The 26,937-nt window shown below is 39.6% G+C and overlaps 2 protein-coding genes across 8 annotated transcripts in view; both read right to left on the bottom strand.

Annotated features, from left to right (window-relative positions):
• acacb (acetyl-CoA carboxylase beta) overlaps positions 1–16,406 on the bottom strand; it is a 48,985-nt gene extending 32,579 nt beyond the window's left edge. Inside the window, exons 1-13 of one of the 6 annotated variants that reach the window (XM_017684192.2) lie at positions 15,859–16,406; positions 15,005–15,191; positions 14,036–14,166; positions 13,580–13,774; positions 7,107–7,239; positions 6,599–6,737; positions 6,256–6,365; positions 5,458–5,539; positions 3,859–3,957; positions 3,074–3,183; positions 2,035–2,145; positions 556–765; positions 84–254 (exon numbers count right to left, since the gene is read on the bottom strand). In XM_017684192.2, coding sequence (XP_017539681.1) covers positions 84–254; positions 556–765; positions 2,035–2,145; positions 3,074–3,183; positions 3,859–3,957; positions 5,458–5,539; positions 6,256–6,365; positions 6,599–6,737; positions 7,107–7,239; positions 13,580–13,774; positions 14,036–14,094 — 1,419 coding nt within the window. In that variant the 5' untranslated portion in view covers positions 14,095–14,166; positions 15,005–15,191; positions 15,859–16,406. Of the gene's footprint in view, positions 1–83; positions 255–555; positions 766–2,034; positions 2,146–3,073; positions 3,184–3,858; positions 3,958–5,457; positions 5,540–6,255; positions 6,366–6,598; positions 6,738–7,106; positions 7,240–11,943; positions 12,098–13,579; positions 13,775–14,035; positions 14,167–15,004; positions 15,192–15,580 lie in introns of those variants that run through there. The other 5 variants (XM_017684194.2, XM_037531330.1, XM_037531332.1 and 2 more) reach the window with 5 other exon arrangements.
• A 7,314-nt stretch (positions 16,407–23,720) lies between these two features.
• The window catches only part of LOC108413520 (E3 ubiquitin-protein ligase rnf213-alpha-like), a 65,051-nt gene continuing 61,834 nt past the window's right edge, over positions 23,721–26,937 (bottom strand). For both annotated transcript variants that reach the window (XM_017686077.2, XM_017686076.2), the window contains exons 50-51: positions 26,525–26,694; positions 23,721–25,121 (exon numbers count right to left, since the gene is read on the bottom strand). In XM_017686077.2, the coding sequence (XP_017541566.2) occupies positions 24,959–25,121; positions 26,525–26,694 (333 nt within the window). In that variant the 3' untranslated portion in view covers positions 23,721–24,958. The remainder of the gene's footprint in view (positions 25,122–26,524; positions 26,695–26,937) is intronic.

The following is a 26,937-nucleotide window of genomic DNA, read 5'->3' on the forward strand; positions in this document are numbered from 1 at the left end:
GGCCAAGCATGTCTGATTTAGCTCAATGTAAACTGATGTAAGATGATGCAGTTTAGAATATAGATAGTGTGTATGTGCTGCACCTGTAGCTGCGCAGCAGGCAGGTTGACGTCTGCAATCATCTCAGTGCAGGGATGTTCCACCTGCAGTCTGGGGTTCAGCTCCAGGAAGTGAAAACTGCCGTCCTCTGAGAACAGATACTCCACCGTCCCCGCGCTCACGTAGCCCACCATCTTAGCCATGCGCACTGCGTACTGACACACACACACACACACACACACACACACACACACACACACACACACACACACAATTTGAGCATCTGCCATGTTAGTGTTTTAAGAGCAGCGCTCTGGAAAGCCTTACAACTTCCAAGTAACAGTGGTTTCACTTGGACTTTTATAGCAGTACAATGCAATCACAATCATCCTGAAGATGCTATCATCAGTGCATCACCTCCATCTTCTGCTCCACCCATTCTAATGCAGGACCACACCTGCACTTCTCTAGAACTCTCTCTATCTGTGCTACTAAAAGACTGTGAACTCTCCTCACCCGCTCCATCTGCTCGAAGGTAGTTGGTGAAACGATGGTGGGCGGAGCCTCCTCTATAATCTTCTGGTGCCTCCGCTGGATGGAGCAGTCTCGGCCGAAGAGAGAGATGGCGTTTCCGTACTCATCCGCCAGGATCTGCACTTCTTGATGACGAGCGTGCTGAGCCAGCTGCATGATGAAGATCGGAGAACCCGGCACCTCCACCTGGACCTTTACACACCAGCATTACAGCATAGTAAGAGAAATAACAGTACAAGTACAATAAAATATAACAGTATGAAGTACACGAAGAATGTTCTGGACCACAGGGGTCCCCAACTCTAGCTGTGGAGACCCACAGCTCTGCACAATGTTTCAAATCATGCATTAAGCGACTGAGATGAACTTTGATTAGATCATAAAAACGTGAAAGCATTATTTGGCCACAACTTCCCTCTCAAAGATTCACAGGCTCATGACTAAATATGGAAAACCAAATAAAGTGTCTGGGATTCAGCCAAATTACTGAAGAACTGCATTTATCAGCGTTTCCCAACTCAGCGCCTCAAAGACCCCTGAAGCACTCTGAGAACACTTCACACTGACTATCTGGTTCAAGCAAGTCTGGAGCTGGAAAAGTCTAGATTTGCTTACGTCCTGGAGGTTATTAACCCTTTTTGTCACAGTAGCAATGCCCATTTTAGAGCTCCTTCAGTTTCTGCACTGGTGGAATACACTTTAATGGAAATGGGAACAAATTATAGAACTTAAACTGAGCTGTGTTTATTGTTTTTAGGTGATTTTTAATTGTATCAGTTGTGCAGGACTGATATGAAGAAAACTGCAGTTGTCTAATCTCGGTACGGTCGTCTTTGTAGAGAGGTGTGGATTGTTTTTACAGCAGGGGGTTCTGTCCCTTTTTACCCCCATTGCTCACTAGCAGCTCAACTCAGAGTCACAGCATCTCACACACCAAGAGACAACAGTGTCCTAGTTCATCTGACATATCTGATTATATTAATTCATGTCAGAATCGGCATCTATGTTTAACAGGTACATTCTGTCGCAGAAGTGTGAACACCCTTGGTTAACTGACATGTTTTGTTGGTTTGTAAGTGTAAATATGTGAATATAGAGGACAAACTTAAATATGATTTTAGTGCACAATTTCTATCTGTTAGCTGAGCTTTAAATTGTGTGTCTATTATGGTAAATTCAGCAAGCAAACAGTAATTGTGTAGAGGATGGGTTAACTTTTCACTTCACCAACAACACTGAAATCGACGAGGGGCCAAACCTTTACATACGACTGTTTATGCCCTCGCTGTCATGTTTACGCTTTTTTATTCTGTATGAACAATAAATCTATACAAACGTTAAGGAGAAAACCAGTTAAGTTATATGATTATTCAGATTATTTCCTCCTAAAATTTTATCTGCGAATATTTTTCTTATGCCAACTTCCTATGAGTAAACCACACTGCGACTGAGTGTCTGTACCTGTCTGAAGAAGCTGGGGAAGTCTTCAGCACTGTCCACCTTCCTGATGCCCTTCCCTCCTCCCCCCTCTGAGGCCTTAATCACTAAAGGGTAGCCGATCTTCTCTGCCCCCTAAAAACAGAAAACAACATTCACCACAGTTACAACAGCAGTGCAGCAACATCGCATACGGCACGTAACAAATGAAGGCCACTTTTTTAGGAAATGTTTAATGTGTCATCTAAAATACACATAACTGCTCATATTTACAACTGGAACAGCAGCGTTTCTTCATTAATCGCATAACAAATAAATTAAGCAGGTCCAAGTCAGTGATGAACCTTGACTACTAGACCCTTACTCCGGCCAGAAATTAGGAAAAGAACACAACAGCTACAATAATGCTAATTTCTGCTAGCGCCCCTATGGGATTCTAGTAGCATGTTAGTGCTAAGCTAACACTGATGAACATTTTTGTAGACGTTCTATATTAAAAACAGACATTAGAAGCTTATAAAACACATTTTTTATCTCATTTGTAGCTTGTAACAAACATTAAGATTTCTTTTCCAGCTTATAATTCCCAACAACTTGTGTACATACATTGACGTATCTAGAACTTCCAGAAGAACTAGAGTGATGTTTTTTCTCATCACCCACTGTCAATCAAGGCATGACAGACTGATTCCTAATAACTTTGGTAGTTGATCTAACATGTAAGGCCTTCAGTTCATCTCCTGAAATCTTAACCAATTGGATCGCTTGGCTGCAACCGTAGAGAAAACAATCCTGACTGGATCATTTTTTTCTGGGCATTTCAAGAGTCTATCCTGATAATTCCCAAACAAAATTTAACAATGAAAAAGGAATATTACTGCAGGACTTCATTAAGAATATTAAGGCAAGTCAAGAGCTCACAGGAACCATTACACCTTGTCTAAACACCTAGGAGGCTCTGAGGGTTCCCCACTGGTCCAAGTCCAACACCAGATACATGTAATACTGACCAATATGTTAAATGAAAGGAAATGGTGTAAAAGATATAAAGCAGTGTAGTTACAGCAAGGCCTTCTTCCACGTCCCTCACACAGCCTTTATTGTAAATGTCCAGTGGGACGCTGACCACGTGGCCTGGCCTCTGTTCCTCCTCCCCCCAGGGCACCTTCAGCCCTGTGGAGAGAGACAAGAGCACTCGGCATTCAATCACAGGCACCACAGCGAGGTGGGGTCTATTGTTTCACTGGCCAAAAAAAAAAAACTGAATAAATAGCTTGACGCACAGACAGAACCTTTTATATTGGCGCTCTGTGTTTGGACAGAGAGAACAAACCAATGTTTAAGATGTGAACAGAGTTACTCAAAGTGCTTTGGTGTGAGAAGCTTACTAAGTTCCAGTGGAACCAGATGTCCACCTCTAAAAGCTCCTCACAGAAGGTTTCTACATGAAATGGTTATTCACTGCCTGATTACTGAGACTCTGATTTATAATAGTCTTAAAATTTGGTCTAAAATGTAAATAATTGTTAAACCCATTTATGGTGGAGGGATACATGCAGGGTATTTTGATATAAAATAGTTCCCAAAGAAAATGATTATTTCAGATTTTCCACTGTTTTCCCATCAACATTCCTTAAACACTCAGTGGGTTCACTGGTGGTTTTGGATAGTTAATAGAATGGCTCCCATCACCACCACTGTAAAGAAAGCTGCCAATCCACTCACAATGACTAATGATTCATTAAATCATGCAGAACTTCGGAAAAAGCAGTGGAATGCACTGTAGAAGCTGTTGGTAGTTACAGCTCCATGCTGGTGTGGAGGAAGGAGAAGACTGCAGTGTATTACCAGATCCAGTCCAGGGTAAAGTGGGGATTCCTGCAGTCTGAGCTACGATGGAAGATGCTACTTTATCTCCTAGAGCCCACATGGCTTTACTGGAAGGACCTGCAACAGAGACACAAAGCTTATAAACCCACTAAGCACAAAGACGGAAGAGAAAGCTTCATTTTAAACACTAAGCTGGTTTTCACGTTAGTATTTTCAGGATAATAGTTTCCGCTTCAGACAGAAGGCCAGGTTTCCTTGACTGTGATTAAAGTACAACTGAGCCAGGATTATATGGGGAGTGGTGTGGTAGTGTAATAACCAGGTTATCTCTGTGATTTTGTCTGCCATGTCAGTAGATTTTTATGGACTGTGTCCTCCTGGTTCTGTAAAAATTGCGGAGGCTTCTGCCTACTAGAAAATGACCCATGTCTCCCACATACAGTAATGTGCAAAACCACTCTACGTTTATTTATTGTCCAGTAAAAACGGTCATTAAGCACAAGTTATTAATTTCTCAGGAGATTAGATATAAGGAAGGAGAAAGTCAAAAGGAGACGAACAAAAAAACAGGAGTTTCCAAAAATGGTGTTCAAAAAATGATCACAAAATACAGAGAAAACTCCTGACTCCTAACAACCACCTGGAAGATCTGGTAGGCATTAACACTACCCTCATCAGATAAACAGCGCTTAAAGCTTTCCTCTCTGAGAGAGAGGAGAACATCAAGCTGCTTCAGATCTGAAAACATCCACAGGTGTTTCTGTCCATCCTTCCACTATAAGAAGATGACTCAGCGCTGTGGGTCTGAAAGGACGTGTAGCTGATCAAGAAGAACCTCACTGAGAAAAGGTGACGGACACATCAAACAAAGAAGCTGGACAATGGGCTGATCAACCCAGAGTCCAGACCTCAGCACCACTGAATGGGTTTGAACACTTCAGAAAATCAACCAGCTTCTAAGACTGAGCTTTGGAGGTGTGTCTGCAGGTTCTTTGAGGAGCTGAAAGTGAGTCTCCTGAGAAGAATGGAGGCTGTAATAAAGGTAAAGAGTGGACACACTAAATACTGATGTAATAATGATGTAATATTCAGTTTTGAAGTGTGTGTGTAATTTTCTGTGAAACAAATTTTCTATTTTTACCCAATGCTGGAAAATTAATAACGTTTAGTTTCCATTTTGACTGGAAATTAAATAAATGATGGGTGGCATCTCAAAACTATGGCTACCTAACTGTGCAGAGCAGCCTGTAAAACACTCCTCCTTTCATGTGTAAATTGATCATAAGCATTACAGACTCCCTGCTGAAACATCCCTTCACAAACATATATCGATATATGTGTAAAACATATTTAGTATGTAAATTTAGTATGAGCTGAGCTCAATCAAGACCAGCGTGGTATTTCACAAAGCTGGATTTCTCAGTTTCACCAGATAACTTAAGCCCCAGGTCAAACCTGTCATACAGTAAAATAGCTAAGGCACATTTCAACTGAACAATCCTCAACTTTGGGCTTAAGTTATCTGGCTAACTCAGAAATCCGGCTTTGTGGAATACTCAGCAGGACGCCTCCTCTTGCAGTCATTATTTGAGCTGGTGTTGGTTTTCAGGGTCTTACCTAAGAACGAAATGCCCGCTTTATTGAGCAGCTCCGGCAGCTTGGGGTTTTCTGAGGCGTGACCCCACCCGGCCCACACTGCCTAAAGAAACAACATTATCATTACTAACCATCATATGTTTATAATTCCTTATATGATTGGCAGAGGCAGAACATTGATACAGTATTAATACAAAAGATTATTACAAAAAGTACAGCTACAACTTTATGTTACAGCTATAACTAAACAGCTTAACATAAACAAGGTCCCAACCAGGAATTACTCCAACAGGCAGGAAAGCTGTCAGTAGAGATTGGAAATAACTGGCTACATTTAAAAATTATTATCATTATTATTATTATTATATTACCTTTACTTCCATTCAAGTACATTGATAAGTGAAATAATCTCTTTTTAAATCAGTTAGTTAGTCATTAAAATGAAGGAATTTTTAATTAGTGAAAGCAGCCGTACAACTGGTCACATCTCATTTCAGTGCTTTATCTTATTTATAGACTGAATTGACTGAAAAGAAGAGAAGAACCAAAAAAAAGAGAAGCGACATACAAGTTTCAGTTCTACTTTCGCACCTACACTCATGTAGTTTTTTTTTTCGGAAGGCATTTTCAAAATTACTGCTGTTGGTATTTCACTGGAGTGACAACACAAATATGCACAACACTCAGATATAGATCTGCCACCTAACCCATCTGGAGAATGACCTATTCATGCTTTATATCCTTCAACAAAAGGAAAAACCTGAAATAAACTAAGTGGAGCAAACGCTTCCCTCAGAAAGTTGGGTGTTATGGTTGTACCTGCACTGGAATCCTCTTAGCGATGTCCACAATCATCTCCACGTTGGCGTAGTTGTTATTGTTGGGCCCTCCAGGAACTGGCACGTAGTGATCCGCCATTTTTATGTACTCTAAAAAGCAAAAATTTATTTGAAAACTGTATAAAGTTTAAAGTCAGTGAATAGCAAACCAGCACTGACCTACATTATGGGCTATGGGTACAATAACGGCAGAATTTTATACTGTGCTTTTAATGCCAAATACTGAGGTTTACTAACAAGACTATTTTATACATTACACAATATTACACGCATAGCGATTATACTGGGAGCAACACTGTTTTACTGAAACTCTCCAGTCTTACCTGCATTGGCCTTCAGGTCCTCAGGTGTTACCATGACGACGAAGCGAATGGTCCTCTCGTTGCGGAACATTTCGTAGGACCAGCGGCGGATGGAGCGCATGCATTTCACTGCCGCAATGCCGTTGTTGGCTATGAGTACCTGCAGACAGAGAAAGCATGAACATTACCTCCAACACACCTTCTGCAGTCAGCAGTCTGCTCACACAAACAAAGCCACACTGTCATCATGATTCAATTCAACTCTCTTATTTTACTATCTTATCTTATGTGCACAGCCTTGGATTACTGAGCAGGCCAGTGGGGCCAGTGGTCAGGGGTTTCTGGGGCCTCAGAGGGCCCAAAAACTGTGGACATTCCACTGCAGATGCCAGAATGAGATAAATGAGAAGCTCTTGATTATGTAAATAATCAATAAAAGAAATAATGACTCCTGGACCCTCACTCCACCACCAAATTTAATGCTTCAGTGCATTATTCCCACACTGTCTTCTAGGTCCACATGCTGCACCTTTTCTATGACATGGGTTCCTCCAAAGCGCTTGACGAATTCGGCCGGAGAGGCCACAGTGAAATCTCTGGGCACGTCCATCCTCCTCTGCTCTCGGCCTCTCCTCATCAGGTGGGGACCAGACATACTAGGCCTGAATCAGACAGGAACAAAGGGCCAAGTATATAAGACTGATGTCGATTACAGCAGGAGGTACGTGTGAGAAAGTACACTGGAAATCTGACTCTTTTACCTCTCTCTGCCAGTTGACCCTGAATAACCTACAGAGCTCTGATAACTCTGCGGATATACAGTGCTTAACTTGCTTATTATGCTGATTTGCTTCGCTTACATGGTAAAAACCTAACAACATATTTCATGATACACAATAAGTCCCACAATATTTAGTTTCCCTGAGGTTTGATACATTGGATACAGTGATGTTTATTCAGTATTTCACATACTGCACTGCATTAAACACAACTAAACGGGACTAATTAAGGTTTCCTCGTCAAGAAACATGCAGTTTTCTGTGATGCAACTACTCACCCCTAGTTTAATATCAGTGTGCTGACATGGACGCGATTTTCTTTTATTTGTGTGAATCGATTGCTTATAACAGCAAGCCTTATGGACTAGAGCAGGAACTTAGCCAGTTGTGTAAAAGAACAGAGGATAAGGGACTCTTATCCTGAGCTTATTTCATTTTTAACAAGTCTACAGGTACAAGAAGAAAATCATTTGGCGACTGAAGAACGTACAGATGCGTGTTCATGACAACGCGCTACTCTATCAAACCTAGTAACAACAAAAAACAGTAATACACTGGTCAAGTAAGCTTGTGAAGCTAAACATGCCTAGAACCTACACAGCACCAACATATACAGACGTACAGTGTTCTTCTGTACATACCCGGTAATAATCCATCAGAGCAATGTGCCACACTCAGCTGATCTGAGCTGACCGTTCTGCTCTCTGTACCCTGCTTGTCTAGGTGACTGTACTTGCAGGCCCATTACACAGGCCAATCACGTCCGAGTATCTAATCACTGCAGACACTGGGGGGCGGGGCTAACCCCGTCATCACAGCCTGGACTTTAACACTTCATATCCTGCTGAAGTGTTATTTTCTGATCACTTCAACAATAATAAATAACAACGAGAAACCAGATCACACAAAACCCATATAGAACTTCGTATCGTAGTATTGAAAAATGAAATAAACGAGTACAAGTGAACCTGCATGGCTGATACAGCCCTCGCTGTCTTCTCAGCATCTCCCACTAGGCAGCTAGATGCAGCCTGTCTACTGTTTATAGCTCAGCTGTACTGATTTTATAAGATCACGGTTTTGCACAAGCGTGAGCTACTCTGCAATATCCCATTTAAAAATCTATTAATTCATTAATAAACAACATTTCAGAGCCAAGTCAATCCATACAGTATATCGTTAGAGCATTAAGGCGCAATGCAGGACAGCCAATAAGACAAAGGTCATGTACATTTATCAGTCTTGCTTGCTGGCCTGCTCTGTTCTGTCCAGCTGGAGAGGTTAAAGGGACGTGTGTTTTTCCAGCTGGCTTTGACACAGGCTGCTTTGATACCGGAGCAGGTGACAGCAGAGACAGAACATTCAAGCAACAAACTGAGGCTGCAGGGTTTCGAAAAGTTAGTGGTGGGTGACGAATCATGATGTTTTGACGCAGAGACAATGGTACATCTGGTACTGAAAATGAACAACCTGCAAGCCTGTGATAATTATTACACTGACAAACTGGTTGAGCTGATTTTTTTTTTTTGTTAAATGTGAACTGGATGCATTTTTATCTGCCAGGCTGAGGCAAATAAATGTAAATACAGGAAGGCAGGAAGGTTATGCACTGAGACACGGCCAAACCACAAAAGTTAAATGACCTTTAGGGGGCAGCAGTGAGTAATGTTTGTTTATTTGCGTTGAGCTGTTTCTACCGTCATTTGGAAGCTACTAAGTATTGACAGCTAGCAGACGGCTTATTGGCTTTAATTAATTTAATAAAAAACTATTAGCTAAAATCTCAACAGACATAAAAACAGCGTGTGCTTGCAATTATTACATAATCACCAACTCACAATTACTTAAAGATAATCACAATTACATAAGCTGACTGCATTCACTTTACACGGTCACCGGATTTCAGTCATAATATGCTCCAAGGCACAGAATGTGAAGCAGTTAACGTCTTTAAATCAGAGGCTTATTACATACTATGGCCAGTTCACTAACTACACAGACTACGATAGAAACTAGCTGAGCTATTAAGCTGCAGTAGTGTGCAGGAAAACTCTGGGCCTGCCGGTGGGCCCTGACCTTTAAAGGGTCTAATGCATTCATTCAGACATCAGGGGGGCTTTGTTTGGTTTTTTATTTTTTGGAGATGTGGACCATTCTACCAATAAAGCAACAATGAAGAATTCAGAGCTCAGAAAAAGGGTCTAACTTCTAACCTGGTGCTCTACAACGTTCAGACGTGCTGAGTGAGCAGCGCTGAGTAATGTTTTCTCCTTATCTCAGCTTACATGAGGTATCCATGTAGCTACCCAGGAGGTTTTTAGCATATATGCTGGCAGAATTTGTTTTTTGCTTATATTCTTACTCTTATAACTGTAGTGAGTAATGATTCAATAGTTTTACCTACTAAGGAAACATAGTCTGCAATTTCCCTCTGGGATCAATAAAGGATTCGGATTCGGATTCGTTAGCAAGCTGGGTGGCTAATGAGCCAATTTAGCCACTTGTATTTGAATAGCTGCAAACAATGAACAAGACTATTACACTGTACTGTAATGTACATAACCACTGTACTTACCATGCTTCAAACCCACCTTCATTCCCTGCAATATACACGTTTTATAAACACACGTACGTTTATATTTGCTGCTTTTTTTACTTTATCCTTTCATGTATTTTTTTTTATTTAATTGGATTGAATTTTATGTTGACGTCTAAACCAAGAGAATCTGATTCTAATTCTTAATTGCAAATAGTTATCGGCCAATTAATCGCCAGCAAAACTGCTGTGATCATGACAGCCCTGGCTTAGTGGTCATTCGGACTCAAAATGAAAGGTAGTGTAGCTCTTTAAGACAGAATGCTTTCCTAAACCTTTTCAATCCAAAACATCTTAAACTCCACAAGGAGGCCACTGCAAACTTTCAGGAGTTCCTGGAGACATGCTGTGGGAGACGAGGTGGGGGGGGCATGACTGTGAAACTGCAGCTCAGTCTAAGCAGGCTTTGTTCTCTGCCGTCCAGCTGCAGGGCTGGACATGCTGCATGCTTGCCCATGCATTAGGATCAGAAACAGGGCCTGGTCATTCTGTCTGCGAACGCGGCTTCATGCATTAACAGATCTTGATCAGCGCTGTAAGAAGCTGGCAGTAGTAGCGGAGAACGCTGAGGGTTTCTACTGACCTGCTGAGCTCCTGAAACCAGTTGACCACTTGCCGTTCATCGTTGTCCATGACATAAACTTGGACATTCGAACAAACAAAAAAAAAGGACACCACCAGCCCCTTTAGCGCTCTCTTTTCTTTTCTTTTCTTTTCAGTAACTCTTCCTTAGTCTTTCTCTCTCTCTCTCTCCGCCCTCTTCCTTTTTAACCCACCCCCTCTCTCTCCTTCCTTTCCTCTCTCACTCACTCCCGCCCTGCCACTGTTCACACTCTGTCTCTCTCCTCCTCTCTCTCTCTCTATCTCTCTGTCCCCTCCCCCCACGCAGACCAAAACAACTCTGTAAAACAGAAGCACGTGGCTCAGAAACACAGTATCAATACTGAGGCGCTTTCAAGATCACGCCTACAGGAAACTCGACACCGAACACTCACGCTTCCGCTTTTAGAACATGTTGTAAACCAAGAGTTTCACTTACACAAACTGTAAACAAAAGACTTTTACCGTAACTTTCTGTGTGTGATATACGGCCTGACAGCTGCTCAGAGCTGCCCGATATGGCAAAAATGGAATATCACAATACTTGAAGTTTTCACGATATGACATATTTATATTTTCACCATCTAATAAATCAGAAAAGAGAAAATAGCACCGCGATCAAAAAATACTATTAAAAACTAGGAATCACACACTGTTTATTCATTTTAATGTTCTGCAAACTTTACTATCTTTTACAATCGTTTACTATCTTAAACTTTATCTACTTTACTTTTAAAGTGAATGGAACCAGAATTTTTTCCAAGTCATTTTGATCTGTTTGTTTTGGTCCATTCATCACAAAATTTGCACACACTGTGAAGGACAACAGGAATTTTCAAATTATGTCCAAAACTAAAAAACAACAAAAATGGAGATTTTGTCCCAACAGCAACGAGATTTTATATATAAAGCAGAATTAATTTCAGGTTTACCAGGTGGCCAAGAGGGAGAGGGATGCAGTCTCACTTCCTGAGCTAAAATACAGAGGCAGGGCTAAAATAAGGCCTGGCCTACTGACCAAAACTGTTCTGGTAGTAACATGAACATTTTTGAATTTAAATAAAGTCTTTTATTGTGACCATCACCTCCCAAAAGAAAGGACCCTATAAGCGATGATTTTGTATATATCTGGCTCCTTACTATCTCTACTAATGCACATTAGAACATAATTATTGATAATATCTAAGCTCTAACTACTTCATTGTTGCTTTTTTGGTAGAATGGTCCAGATCTCCAAAAACTGGAAATTTGACTAAATGTAGTATTTATTTAAGAATGCAGAAAAAAAAATGTTTTAAAATACTGGCCAAACCCAAACACAATTCCGATGCAGATAAATGTTTTTTTAAACAATTATCTGCAGATACTGACAGGATTCCCTGCTCACTAACCTGTAAATCCTCTTCTCCTGCCTCTTTTCTCACCTCTTAGCTCACAAAGATTCACTTCCATTTCTGAAAAAGTGTCCCTGGAGTAGCAAAGCAAGTGTCCTCTTCAGTAGAGATTTCCTTTACCGGCCAGGGACACAGCTACTGCCGCTATCTCAGTCGGGCATTCATGGTTGAGGCCATAATTATCCAGTGGCATTATTAAAGGCTTCTGGTGCAGAAGAGCTGATCCAAGATCAGACTCCTCAGCCTGTTTACGCTGATCTACGTTGACCAGAGACTCTTTGTGAATGCTGGCCAACATTCTTTCCACAGGTCAGGTAAACAAATAAAACTAGCCTTAACTACTTGGCACGCCCACTCAGAGGCCATCTCTATCTATGGTCTTCCCTGAGGACAAACAATCAGGAGGAATGAGGGGACACAGAGTGTTGGCCAAAACCTTCTAGAGGCCTGTTTTTTGTTGGCCATGTGATTGTGTGTGTTCTTCAGTCAGTGTCAGACAGGAGAGCTTCCAGGAATAGCACAGAGACAAACGGCATACGGTTAGAACACACAGGCCGAGCACATGGAGAAATGTCATGTGACCAGGAGGGAAGCTCAGAGTGACCACAACACCTTAGAGTCATAAATCACACAGTTTCAAGTGCAACAGCGCCCTCTGGTGGTGTAAATGTAGGAGGCAAAGCTTGAAATTAACGAGAGAATATAGGAAAGACAAAAAATACACTCATAGTGAAGTCAAAAGTACCTCAAACTGAGTCGGCTGACTAACCAAACTAGATGCAATTTAACAGAATAAATGATCAAAACAGCTCAATTTAAAGTAATTTAGAGTGGTTTTGTTGTAGAGGAGCAGACTCCGATTTCTTTACAGTGGTGTTGATAGGAACCAGACGTCACAATGTCTACAACACAAACAAAGCACTTTTATTTACTATCCAAAGCCACCTGTGAACCTACACGTGTCTTTACACGGAATAATGATGATGGTAAAAGCAATATTATATTGCCATATAATGCCATGCATGTACTTCTCCACCACGAACAGATAAAAACGCTTTTAGAGACATCGCACTCTTCAAACGTCTGGTTCCTATCACCGCTGTGAACAATTCTGACTCTGTCAGTTTCTATATAACAGAGAATTTAACGCTAAAATCACTCTGACTGACTCTGTTTACATCTTAAACATATAATCATGCATATATATATATATAAATAAACACACACACATATAGTCCATATTACATGCGTAAATGTTATTTTGGTCAACTATTGTTGTTTGTAATGTTCTTTATAAATGAGCCCCTACTACGAAAACCATATCATATCTTTTTGTTGCATTATCAGTCATTTTTAATTTTTTTCATTGTTTTCTTTGTTTTCTACATTTAAAAGCTCAACTATGCTTTGTTGACATCATGATTTTTACAACAAAGCCACAGATACCATTTATTACTTACTATTTAATTACTCATTCATTTACTTCAGCAGTTACCGACTATGTTACTCTGAAAGCAGTGCAGTGTTGAGTCTTCACCTAAAACTTCAACCTTTCCTTAGACGACATGATCAGACCAAACTTAAACACAGAGCTCTGAGGTCAGTGTTACCGAGCGTTAGAGTAGACCCCTACCTCATCCTTATGGAGGGCTGAGGGGGGGTCTGCGTCTCCTGTGAGGTTGAAGTTGTGGCTTCAGGGGCTGCTGAGTTTAGAGGTTTGGCAGTTTGACCCAGAGCAGGAGGTTCGTCATCAGACGAGTTATCTTCAGATGCTCCTAAGATGAACTTCAGCTTCTCTCTGGCTTCTTCAGCTGCTCCAAACCTGGGCCTGGAAGTGTGTGATGATAATTATCATTAGTGTGAGAAATTACATCACATCACATTATCATGATGTCGTCAGCGCTCAAAAAACACTGACCAGCTCTTTGCGCTACAAAGAGACCATAATTAGTCCTGTTTAAGTGGATCCAGTGCAGTATAACGTGTGGAAATCACTGCACTCACAATTTTAGATTTTTTAAAAATGTGAATGCCTGATTTTTTTTAAAGCAATCAATCCTCAAAAAACTATTTCTTTGTCCACCCCTACCTGGAAGCTTTTGCGGTAATTTCAGAAGGGCTTGATAAATCTTGAGCTGTTTGCTCCATGGCGTCTGATTGGCTGGACGGGTGGTCAGTTGAATCGACAGTCTCACTATCTGTTAGCGCAGAACAATCCCCCTGTAAGAAAGGGAGGGAGGAACATTGATATAAATGGATGCGTCAATGTTACATTATGGATTTCAGTGTATTGTGGATAAGCCCCGCCCACAAGGGAAATCACTACTAGCTCCGCCCTCAAGAGTTTTCATCAGTCAACCAGTTCATGAAGTAGTTTTATGAGACTATATTGGAACATCTAGGGCTGATACTATTGATCATTCATTAATAATCTACCATTCAGTCTGACAATTAATGGAGTAATAATTAATGGAGCTTTAAAAACAGTAACAAAGGACTTAACTAAACAATAATGAGTCATGCAGAGTCTTTCAAAAGACCACAAAATCCCCTACAGGATAAAGAAAGTCATGTGCAAAAGTTTGGAAGCCCCTGGTCCAATTACATGTTTTCGTTGACTTGTGAAATTCAGTACACATCCACTACAGGGAACATGCTTCTGCACATTTTAATGCACATGTAAAGTTTTTCTTTACTAAATTTTACATGCAAATGAAAAATACAACATAAAATGTGGAAAAAGCTGTGGCACAGTGCTCATATCTACACCGTCTTACAACTTCATAATGAATGAATAGACTGAGAGAAATGGTCCAAACTGACTTCGCATAAAATCTTGAATTGAAAGAACATCTTTCCTTCTCTTTTATGGAGATACGAAGCTTTGTTCTCACAGCGATGACATATAAAAACACTGCGGTGAAAAATCTGAGAACTAATCTCTGCTGACTTATTGAGAAAATATCTTTCCAGTAATTCAGCCTTCGTGAAATCAGCCTTATCACACTGTTACTGATCAGACTGTGGTATATAGTGTGTTATAAACTTTATATCCTACCCCTAAGTGGTTTGCTGCGCTGCAAAAGCTGGATCTCTTGCATCAGCCCCTTGGAGGAGGCATCCAAACAGGCTGTCAGTTTACACCAGAGCACAGAAGACAGGAGAAATCCAGCTTCAAGGCCATCAGCAGGACTAAACGTTAGTCCGTCAGGTAAACACAAGTCTTTTTGAGCATCTAAAATGGCCTAAAATGGAAAAGATAAACAGTAAGAGCTGGTTAAATAAATGCTGAATATTTATATACTCATATATATATATAAATATTCGGTATACAGTAGCGAGGGCCTTTTTTTAAGCTAAAGTGAGCAGCCATGAAAAAACACAAAAAACCTTTCCCTACTGAATAAATACTTGTGGAACGTTTAGTCGGAAATTTGCCTGTTTTTCTCTCTAAGACTGAGTCTTGCCTACAGGACTCTTTATATAAGCCTGGACTGCAATTCGCAGAACATACAGCACATGTCAAATATTTGGGGACACCTAGGTACAAATGTAAAGTGTTTTCTTTGTCAGGTTGCCATTATTTGCAATATCAAATAGACAGATTGTTACATAGAGCTGATAAAGATTTTACCTTGGGAACAAAGCCAAAGGCCACACGTTTTACTCTCTTGTGACGTCAGTACTCAAACCTTTGGGCCAAAACGGTTTCAGTGAATGCTTCACTGACTCTTCAGTGAACATGAAGCGGAGTGTTGAACGTGAATAAACACAGAAGCATTAAGACAGAGCTGGAGCTATAACTAAACCTATTTTTTAAACAACAGAGAAACTCAAACATCACTCAAGGCAGGGCGTCTCCAAACCATTCACATGAAATTTACGACACCACTCTGAAAAAACCCTACTTACCCACTCCGACCCACATTACCCAGGACAGTCCACAGCCCATTAGAATCTTCTAAGCCATATTGACATTAAGGGCTAAAACTGTCCCTGAGAAGTGACATAAGCGGCAGATGGACAGAAATGGTGAAAGCAGCAGCCAAACAGGTCAGTAGCTGCTGGACACGAGTCTGCATGTTGTGCGGCATGGCACGGTCTGTCCCGTCAGCCCGATCGTATTTTCCCCCCTTGCCCTATGAGCGCGACCTCGCTGTGTTTATTTCCAGCCCACCCCCTCTTCTCTCCTACAAACAGACCCTCAGAAGGCATGCGGTCGGTCGGCACTTCAGTATCCACACATCCACTGCCAGCTCCAATACAGACCAGACACTAATGATATTAATCACGCTGAAAGAGCGCAGGACTGTGTCTGAGAAACTGAGAGCAAACCTGGACCTGGAGAGCGGCTGAAAGCAGCAGCCTGTCCTTCCTGCTTTGGTGATTATGGAAGGAATCAAAAGAAAAGAGGGACTCTGGCCAAGAGGAGGTCGACTGTTCCTCCGTCACCACAACACAGAACACGTTAACAGGATGACACTGTTTGGGACTTTGTGCCTATTTGCGACTCTCCTTGTTTGTGCCTGTTGGCAACTAAGCCTACTTTTTTTTTGTTTGTGAGAGTCACTGCGACTATTTCTGCATGTTTTACCCAGTTAGTTACTCTTTATACCCTCTTCTCTTCATGTTTACCTGACTGCAGGTCTTTATTTTACCATCTAGCTATCTGTCATTTTTCTGTTTTTACCGGTCTGTAAGAGAATTTATTGTGAAGAGAATTTTTAATGAGGTTTAGTAAGTTCTTACCCGTCTGTGAGTGTCTTTATCCTATTTTAATGAGGTTTAGTAAGTTCTTACCTGTCTGTGAGTGTATTTATCCTATTTTTAATGAGGTTTAGTAAGTTCTTACCTGTCTGTGAGTGTATTTATCCTATTTTTAATGAGGTTTAGTAGGTTCTTACCTGTCTGTGAGTGTATTTATCCTATTTTTAATGAGGTTTAGTAGGTTCTTACCTGTCTGTGAGTGTATTTATCCTATTTTAATGAGGTTTAGTAAGTTCTTACCCGTCTGTGAGTGTCTTTATCCTATTTTTAGTGAGGTTTAGTAACTTCTTACCCGTCTGTGAGTGTCTTTATCCTATTTTAATGAGGTTTAGTAAGTTCTTACCCGTCTGTGAGTGTCTTTATCCTATTTTTAGTGAGGTTTAGTAAGTTCTTACCCGTCTGTGAGTGTCTTTATCCTATTTTTAGTGAGGTTTAGTAGGTTCTTACCTGTCTGTGAGTGTCTTTATACTATTTTAATGAGGTTTAGTAGGTTCTTACCTGTCTGTGAGTGTCTTTATCCTATTTTAATGAGGTTTAGTAGGTTCTTACCCATCTGTGAGTGTCTTTATCCTATTTTAATGAGGTTTAGTAAGTTCTTACCCGTCTGTGAGTGTATTTATCCTATTTTAATGAGGTTTAGTAAGTTCTTACCCGTCTGTGAGTGTCTTTATCCTATTTTTAGTGAGGTTTAGTAAGTTCTTACCCGTCTGTGAGTGTATTTATCCTATTTTAATGAGGTTTAGTAAGTTCTTACCCGTCTGTGAGTGTCTTTATCCTATTTTTAATGAGGTTTAGTAGGTTCTTACCTGTCTGTGAGTGTATTTATCCTATTTTAATGAGGTTTAGTAAGTTCTTACCTGTCTGTGAGTGTATTTATCCTATTTTTAATGAGGTTTAGTAGGTTCTTACCTGTCTGTGAGTGTATTTATCCTATTTTTAATGAGGTTTAGTAAGTTCTTACCCGTCTGTGAGTGTATTTATCCTATTTTTAATGAGGTTTAGTAAGTTCTTACCTGTCTGTGAGTGTCTTTATCCTATTTTAATGAAGTTTAGTAAGTTCTTACCCGTCTGTGAGTGTATTTATCCTATTTTTAATGAGGTTTAGTAAGTTCTTACCCGTCTGTGAGTGTATTTATCCTATTTTTAATGAGGTTTAGTAGGTTCTTACCTGTCTGTGAGTGTCTTTATCCTATTTTAATGAGGTTTAGTAAGTTCTTACCTGTCTGTGAGTGTCTTTATCCTATTTTTAATGAGGTTTAGTAAGTTCTTACCTGTCTGTGAGTGTCTTTATCCTATTTTTAATGAGGTTTAGTAAGTTCTTACCTGTCTGTGAGTGTCTTTATCCTATTTTTAATGAGGTTTAGTAGGTTCTTACCTGTCTGTGAGTGTATTTATCCTATTTTAATGAGGTTTAGTAGGTTCTTACCTGTCTGTGAGTGTATTTATCCTATTTTTAATGAGGTTTAGTAAGTTCTTACCTGTCTGTGAGTGTCTTTATCCTATTTTTAATGAGGTTTAGTAGGTTCTTACCTGTCTGTGAGTGTCTTTATCCTATTTTTAATGAGGTTTAGTAAGTTCTTACCTGTCTGTGAGTGTCTTTATCCTATTTTTAATGAGGTTTAGTAGGTTCTTACCTGTCTGTGAGTGTATTTATCCTATTTTAATGAGGTTTAGTAGGTTCTTACCTGTCTGTGAGTGTATTTATCCTATTTTTAATGAGGTTTAGTAGGTTCTTACCTGTCTGTGAGTGTATTTATCCTATTTTAATGAGGTTTAGTAGGTTCTTACCTGTCTGTGAGTGTATTTATCCTATTTTTAATGAGGTTTAGTAAGTTCTTACCTGTCTGTGAGTGTCTTTATCCTATTTTTAATGAGGTTTAGTAGGTTCTTACCTGTCTGTGAGTGTCTTTATCCTATTTTTAATGAGGTTTAGTAAGTTCTTACCTGTCTGTGAGTGTCTTTATCCTATTTTTAATGAGGTTTAGTAGGTTCTTACCTGTCTGTGAGTGTATTTATCCTATTTTAATGAGGTTTAGTAGGTTCTTACCTGTCTGTGAGTGTATTTATCCTATTTTTAATGAGGTTTAGTAAGTTCTTACCTGTCTGTGAGTGTATTTATCCTATTTTAATGAGGTTTAGTAAGTTCTTACCTGTCTGTGAGTGTATTTATCCTATTTTAATGAGGTTTAGTAGGTTCTTACCCGTCTGTGAGTGTATTTATCCTATTTTTAATGAGGTTTAGTAAGTTCTTACCTGTCTGTGAGTGTCTTTATCCTATTTTTAATGAGGTTTAGTAAGTTCTTACCTGTCTGTGAGTGTCTTTATCCTATTTTTAATGAGGTTTAGTAGGTTCTTACCTGTCTGTGAGTGTATTTATCCTATTTTAATGAGGTTTAGTAGGTTCTTACCTGTCTGTGAGTGTATTTATCCTATTTTTAATGAGGTTTAGTAAGTTCTTACCTGTCTGTGAGTGTATTTATCCTATTTTAATGAGGTTTAGTAAGTTCTTACCTGTCTGTGAGTGTATTTATCCTATTTTAATGAGGTTTAGTAGGTTCTTACCTGTCTGTGAGTGTCTTTATCCTATTTTTAATGAGGTTTAGTAGGTTCTTACCTGTCTGTGAGTGTATTTATCCTATTTTTAATGAGGTTTAGTAAGTTCTTACCTGTCTGTGAGTGTATTTATCCTATTTTAATGAGGTTTAGTAGGTTCTTACCTGTCTGTGAGTGTATTTATCCTATTTTAATGAGGTTTAGTAAGTTCTTACCTGTCTGTGAGTGTATTTATCCTATTTTTAATGAGGTTTAGTAAGTTCTTACCTGTCTGTGAGTGTATTTATCCTATTTTTAATGAGGTTTAGTAAGTTCTTACCTGTCTGTGAGTGTATTTATCCTATTTTTAATGAGGTTTAGTAAGTTCTTACCTGTCTGTGAGTGTATTTATCCTATTTTAATGAGGTTTAGTAAGTTCTTACCTGTCTGTGAGTGTATTTATCCTATTTTAATGAGGTTTAGTAAGTTCTTACCTGTCTGTGAGTGTCTTTATCCTATTTTTAATGAGGTTTAGTAGGTTCTTACCTGTCTGTGAGTGTATTTATCCTATTTTAATGAGGTTTAGTAAGTTCTTACCTGTCTGTGAGTGTCTGTGAGCCTGTTTCTGTCCGTTCTGACCTGTCTTAGTGTCCCTGGAGCTGTATTTGGGTGAAGGGTCAGCTGGAGCTGGTGAATGAACTGAAGGAGTTTCCTGTCAGCTCACAAACAACTAGCAGCTTATTCTGGCAGCGAGAACCCAAAGGTCAGAAATGCCTCCGACACTTGCTGCAAAGACGAGTTAACTGAGAAGATGAAACGCGTTTCTGCGTTTTCTCATTTCAAACTCAGCGCTTATAACCGACAAGGTGGTCGGTCTCCGCCCGAGCAGGTGAAAGCCCCTCTTTCTGTGTGAGCTAATGTGGTTACAGACTGACTAGTTAGGGCAGTAAACAGGCCGCTCCGCCTAAACGTGAGGCTTGTAATGTTGGTGACTGGATTAGTGCAGGACGCGTTTTGTGCCGCAGACCGAAACAGACTGACCTGAGCAGGTGTTGGTCAGAAAGTCTAAGTTGCCCTCATACTTGGGGAATTTTCCGTTCCACCTTAAATGGTGCAGCAGTGACGCTCGGTGCATTGTGGTGGCTGTACGGGCGTCAGCGAGTATTTAAGGTGGAACAGGAAATTCGCTGAGAAAAGCCTCGTAAGTTCGTAACTATGTCGACTGTGGCGTGTTGCACGTTTGTAAACTGGCTAGAGTGAGTTCGGATAACAGCCAGCGAGGCGGTCTGGCTTATAAGCGCTTATAATCTTCTAATCAGGGCGTTGACATCGACACCGAAACCTGAAACCGTTCCACACAGTTACCATCCTGTCATCTTCTTCTAGCAGAACCACAGCTCCGAAAGTTTTCTGCCTGCGTCCCATTTCACGATCATCGTTCACTTCTGCTTGTTTTCTTCACTCTGTTTATAACAGGGGACAGTTGCGGTTGTGTGGCTGCGTCCCATTTTACTATTATTGTTCACTTCAGCTTCTGCCGTCAACTCTGTTCAAAACACTACTAGCATTTCACTACTGTCTTTCACTTTAGCCAATGTCCTTCATTCACGGATGTGTCCCATTTCACTATTATCATTGTGTAATAAAGTAGCTTATTCCCTTCACTTTGAAGTGCAGGGCCATAGTGGTTGGGTGCTGCGTCCCATTTCACAGTCATCTTTCACTTCAGCTTGTTTCCTTTCATTTGACAGTTAAAGTTGTGTGGCAACGTCCCGTTTCACTCCAGGTAAGTGATTGGAACAGGACAGTTGTGGTTGGATGGATGTGTCCCATTTCATGATGGAACATTAATATTGATATGGCTGCGTCCCATTTCACTACAGACTTTCACTTTAGCTAATTCCCTTCATTTTAAAGTGCAGGACAGTTGTGGTTGGCCATCCAACCACAACTGCCCAGTACCTTATAATGAAGGGGAAAAGCTCAAATGAAAGATAATTGTGAAATGGGACACAGCCGTCCAACCACAACTGCCTAGTACCTTATAATGAAGGGAATTAGCTAAAGTGAAAGACTGTAGTGAAATGGGACGCAGCTATATCAATATTAATGTTCCATCATGAAATGAGACACAGCCATCCAACCACAACTGCCCAGTACCTTATAATGAAGGGGAAAAGCTCAAATGAAAGATAATTGTGAAATGGGACACAACCATCTAACCACATCCAATAGAAAATGAGCTAAAGTGCATTATTGTCGTGAAATGGGACGCAGCCGTCCAACCACAACTGCCCAGTACCTTATAATGAAGGGGAAAAGCTCAAATGAAAGATAATTGTGAAATGGGACACAGCCGTCCAACCACAACTGCCTAGTACCTTATAATGAAGGGAATTAGCTAAAGTGAAAGACTGTAGTGAAATGGGACGCAGCCACATCAATATTAATGTTCCATCATGAAATGGGACACAGCCATCAAACCACAACTGTCCTGCGCTTCAAAATGAAGGGAAAAAGCTCAAATGAAAGATAATTGTGAAATGGGACACAACACCAAAACTCCAACTGTCTTATTTCAATCTGTGAATAAAAAAAAAAAAAAACGAAGCAAGCAATTTTGTGAAATGGGACGGAGCCATATCAATATTAATATTCTATCACGAAATGGGACACAGCCATCCAACACATCCAATAGGAAAAGAGCTAAAGTGAATTATTGTCATTAAATGGGACACAGCCATCCAAACACAACTGTCCAGCACTTTATAATGAAGGAAATTAACCAAAGTGAAAGACTGTATTGAAATGGGACTCAGCCATATCAATATTAACGTTCTATCATGAAATGGGACACAGCCATCCAACACATCCAATAGGAAAAGAGCTAAAGTGAATTATTGTCATTAAATGGGACACAGCCATCCAACCACAACTGTCCTGCACTTTAAAATGAAGGGAATTAGCTAAAGTGAAAGACTGTATTGAAATGGGACTCAGCCATATCAATATTAACGTTCTATCATGAAATGGGACACAGCCATCCAACACATCCAATAGGAAAAGAGCTAAAGTGAATTATTGTCATTAAATGGGTCCCATTTCAATACAGTCTTTCACTTTGGTTAATTTCCTTCATTATAAAGTGCTGGACAGTTGTGTTTGGACGGCTGTGTCCCATTTAATGACAATAATTCACTTTAGCTCATTTTCTATTGTATGTGGTTAGATGGTTGTGTCCCATTTCACAATTATCTTTCATTTGAGCTTTTCCCCTTCATTTTGAAGCACAGGACAGTTGTGGTTGGATGGCTGTGTCCCATTTCATGATGGAACATTAATATTGATTGTACGGCTGTGTCCCATTTCACAATCATCATTCTCTTTATCTCATTTCCTTCATGTTAAAGTGCAGGACGATTGTAGTTGGACGGCTGTGTCCCATTCCCCTATTATCTTTCACTTCAGCTTGTTCCTTTCATTTTAAAATACACGACAGTTGAAGTTGTGTGGCAGTGTCCCGTTTCACCACAGGAAAGTGATTGAAACAGGACAGTTGTGGTTAGATGGCTGTGTCCCATTTCATGATAGAACATTTGATATTTATGTGGCTGCATCCCATTTCACTTCGAGTGCATTTCCTTCATTAATTTTAAAATAGAGGACAATTAGTAGTGGTGTGTAGGTAGTAGCGTGGCTGCATCCCATTTCACAATTATCAGCTTATTCCCTTGATTTTAAAGTACAGGACAGTTGTGGTTGTGTCCCATTTCATGATAGAACATTGATATTTATGTGGCTCCGTCACATTTCACAAAACCGCCCACTTCATTTTCTTTTTTACCCAGACAAATAAGACAGTTGAAGTTTTGTGGATGCGTCCCGTTTCACAATTGTCTTTCACTTTAGCTTATTCCCTTCATTCTGAAGTACAGGACAGTTGTGGTTGGACGGCTGTGTCCCATTTTCACAATCATCATTCTCTAGCTTTTTTCCTTTATTTTAAAGTACAGGACTGATTGTGCAAAAATGAATAGGATCTTCTCTACAAACTTTGTAAATATTTAATCATCTATTTATAGACAAATACATTCTGTTCTCAATAAAGACTAGCGTATAACATTTAAACACTGCTTTCTTATCAAGTGTTATCTTAAGCAAGTTTTTCCCGTTACAAGACCATGTAATATCACCTTATATTGACTACAGTGAGTGCCAACTGCGTCTCTCCATGAGCTGATCAGTTAAATCACCAACCAATCGGCATTCAGTAGCAGCCAAACCGTTTGTTGTAAAAAAAATTGATATTGGAAAGTTCTCGTGTATTGATTTAGGGTTTTTTTCATAACGCATTCTTCTTGTGTCCCCAAAAAAAGAGTTCCTGTGTGAATGACTGGAACAAAACTGAAAATATTTTCAGCCGTTCAGCTCGATCTTTACTAATAATTCAGTGAAATGAACAAATCACGCTTTAATGTATTTGACTTGGAATTTATTTGCAGTGAAATCACAGAAAAAACAGCAAATCAATGACAGAAATCTTTAGTTAAATCCCTGAATCTGAAATAACTTTAACCCTTGTTTGGAACTTGTGATAAATTGCCTGATTAACCTCCGATCCCACTGCTGAATTACATTATGTCTGGATTAATATGAAGTATAAAATTGTAATTTGTGGAACATTTCAACGTGCCCCTCCTTTGCTCAGAATGGGGATGTCCTGTCGGTTATCAGAGTTTTTACACCTCAAGCTCTACATCACTTTAACTTGGAGGTTTTATGCAGGACTCTTCTAAACCGCAGAAAAGAGCTTAGATTTCTGTTTGTGATGCTAATTAGTCCAGTCTGTATTCTAATTGAGTGCTTCAGTCTTCAGGATTAACGAGTAAATGCAGATAGTAAAGAGATAGAATGACAGGACCCAAACGGCTTCAAACACGCTAAGTAAGACAGACACTGCTAGTAGAGCAAACATAGATCAAGAATTTTTCACCATATATAACGTCATACGATCTGTTCTTCTGAGGTTTGTATGAACAGAAAAGAACCAGTAGTAGAAAATACTACCAAACACTTTGAGGACAAGTAATTGTCTAACATGCTGCCAAATTAAACAGGATTATTATGCGCTGTGTGTAATGAATCATGCGGTTGTCCAGTGTTATGGAAGCACTGATGATGTCCTCCTATGCTCAAAATAAAATTGTGATGCAGCTGATTGCGATAATGATCAATATCAGCATGTCATCATATTGCCCAGTCCTACTACCATGATTAAAGGTCTTGCGTGTAAAGTCACATATGCAGTGATACATTTGTTAACCAATGATTGTAATTCATGTTATATTTCTTGTTACTCCTTGTTCTTTTTCTTCTAATCAGTAAACACAAGCAAGTTTGTAGCGTTTTGTCCGGCTGTTAGATGACGATCCAGACCCCACTCAAAAAACATAAAATCAAAACTTATCGTAACCTGTGCGTTGCTGTTATAATGGCAAAGGTAAATCATGCTAATAACAATCATTAAATCGAATTCATACGTGAAAATCATTACATGCAGGAACTAAAACTGTAAGAGAAGTTTAGATTATATTGAAGCTTAGAGTAAAAGCTAGTAATTGCAATGCACTATATTAACTGACTGATTAAAGGTACATGAAAGAAAATAGAACGTTATCACTATTCATAGACACTTATGCTCTTCAGATTAACTTCACTTGGATTCAGTGGCTTTGATGCCCTTCTTTATCTGTACTGCAAGTTTCCACAGAGCGATGCCATGTCTCATCTCCAAGTCCTGAAGTTCCTTCAGACACTCCACAGCCTTTACATCAATCTCACTGAAGTCCAAAAAGGCTTCAAAGGTTTCACTGATTCTGTATATGGAGAAAAAACAATACTTGTAGCTAATGTGCATAAAACGGAAAAATTATATTCAGCATCTTGACAATACAGTATGAATACAGAATGTAACCAGTCTTGAAAATCATGAAGATACTACTAAATAAACCCATCATTTTTGGGGTTTGTACACAAGCAGCTCTGTTCAGTTCATTTATTTCAGTTCTGCTTTACATTAACAATATTATCTATCAATGCACGCCCCCTATAGTGTACACAGCAAAGGAAAACATCTAAAATGTAGACTGAGGAGCAAAAGGCAAACGTTGCTATATACAATTTTCCAGAATTTAGTGAAATAGGATGTGATTTGAGCTGCACCAAAGAAGTTTGGAACTGTTTTTGTTTTTTCCTCATCTTGCATGTGTAGTTAATGACGTGAGGAAGCCAAAGTCTGAAATATTTGGAGGATGTTGGCTGTTCTTCTTTCCAAAGAAGGTACATCCATAAGACGATATCTCCATACCTGGAAATATTGTTGTCCATGTTGCTGCTTAATTGCATTATTGACTGTTGAATGTCTTTAATGTGCACTCGTATTTGTGTTTCTATGGGACACTTTATGTAACTGTATTTTTCACAAATGCCCACTGTGGTGGATAATGATGTTGATGGGATCTAATATCAAATGCAATGATTTTGTTTAGGTTCTAATACCAAACACAACAAATAAAATGTCTATATTTGTGTTGTAGACTTTGTGACGCCTGGTTCCTATCACTACCTTCGTGAAGAAATATCAACAAGTTTCTTCCTACAAAATGCCATCTTCACTGCTAATGCAGGACTTAATGAATTCCTATGAACCAATCTTAGACTGAGAAGCGCTGAAAACCGCATCTGGGTGTCTGAGAAACTGTTGGGGGTTCAGGAGGGAGTGAGGCTTAGCGAACCGCTCACAGTTATAGCTACTGGTTAAACTGGGATTTTAACTGCTTCATGTCAAAAATGGAATTTTGACTGTCATTCATTGTGAGTGTGTTTTCAATAATGTATCAGTTTATTCGTAAGAATTGAGATAAAACTGAAAGTAAACTTGAGCTGTTATTTTTGGTGGGCCAATGAAAAAATGTGTGGGCCTAAGCCTTGAAAAGACTGGAACTTATCCCTGTAGTTCTTATAAAGTGCACAACTGACTAAAACAGCAAGTTTGGCAGACCGTCATGTCAGGCACTCCAATAGAGATTCTCTGGATTTGCACAACATAAGAATTGAAAATGAAGTGCAGATACATCTTATCTGAACACCACCCAGATGAGGTGCATGAAATGTGGTAAAGGTGGTAGTAGGTTAAAAGATTAATGTTACACTTAAAGAGAAAGAGACTTTTTAATAGCAATAGCAAAAAATGGAGAACAAATACAGTAAAAACACTTACGTCCATGCTGGACCAACTTCCTTGAGCTTGATGTTCATGATCACATAGTGGAGCTCAGTGATGAGGACATCGATGTTACTGAGACCTGCCAGAATTCTCATCTTTTCGTCCTTCTGGTCTTCTGTGAATCCTTCATGAAAATGCTGATCCTCAATCATGAAGAATGGATTCTGAAACACAGAAGATGTATGCTTTCTTTTTGTGCATATTCAGTCTTTATTAGTGACTATATAACATGTTATCCGCTGTTATATAACTTGTTGAAACGCTGTTCAGATTTTACCATTGCAACTACTTAGCAATACCTTAGAAACCACCGTTGGCAAAACTATAGCAAACCTTCTAGTTTTAGAACTAGATGTTTTAAATTTAAGAATTAAGGGACTAGCCACACCAGCTGTAGAAGTAACTAT

This window comes from Pygocentrus nattereri, chromosome 20 (assembly GCF_015220715.1).
Source record: "Pygocentrus nattereri isolate fPygNat1 chromosome 20, fPygNat1.pri, whole genome shotgun sequence".
Lineage (NCBI taxonomy): Eukaryota > Metazoa > Chordata > Actinopteri > Characiformes > Serrasalmidae > Pygocentrus > Pygocentrus nattereri.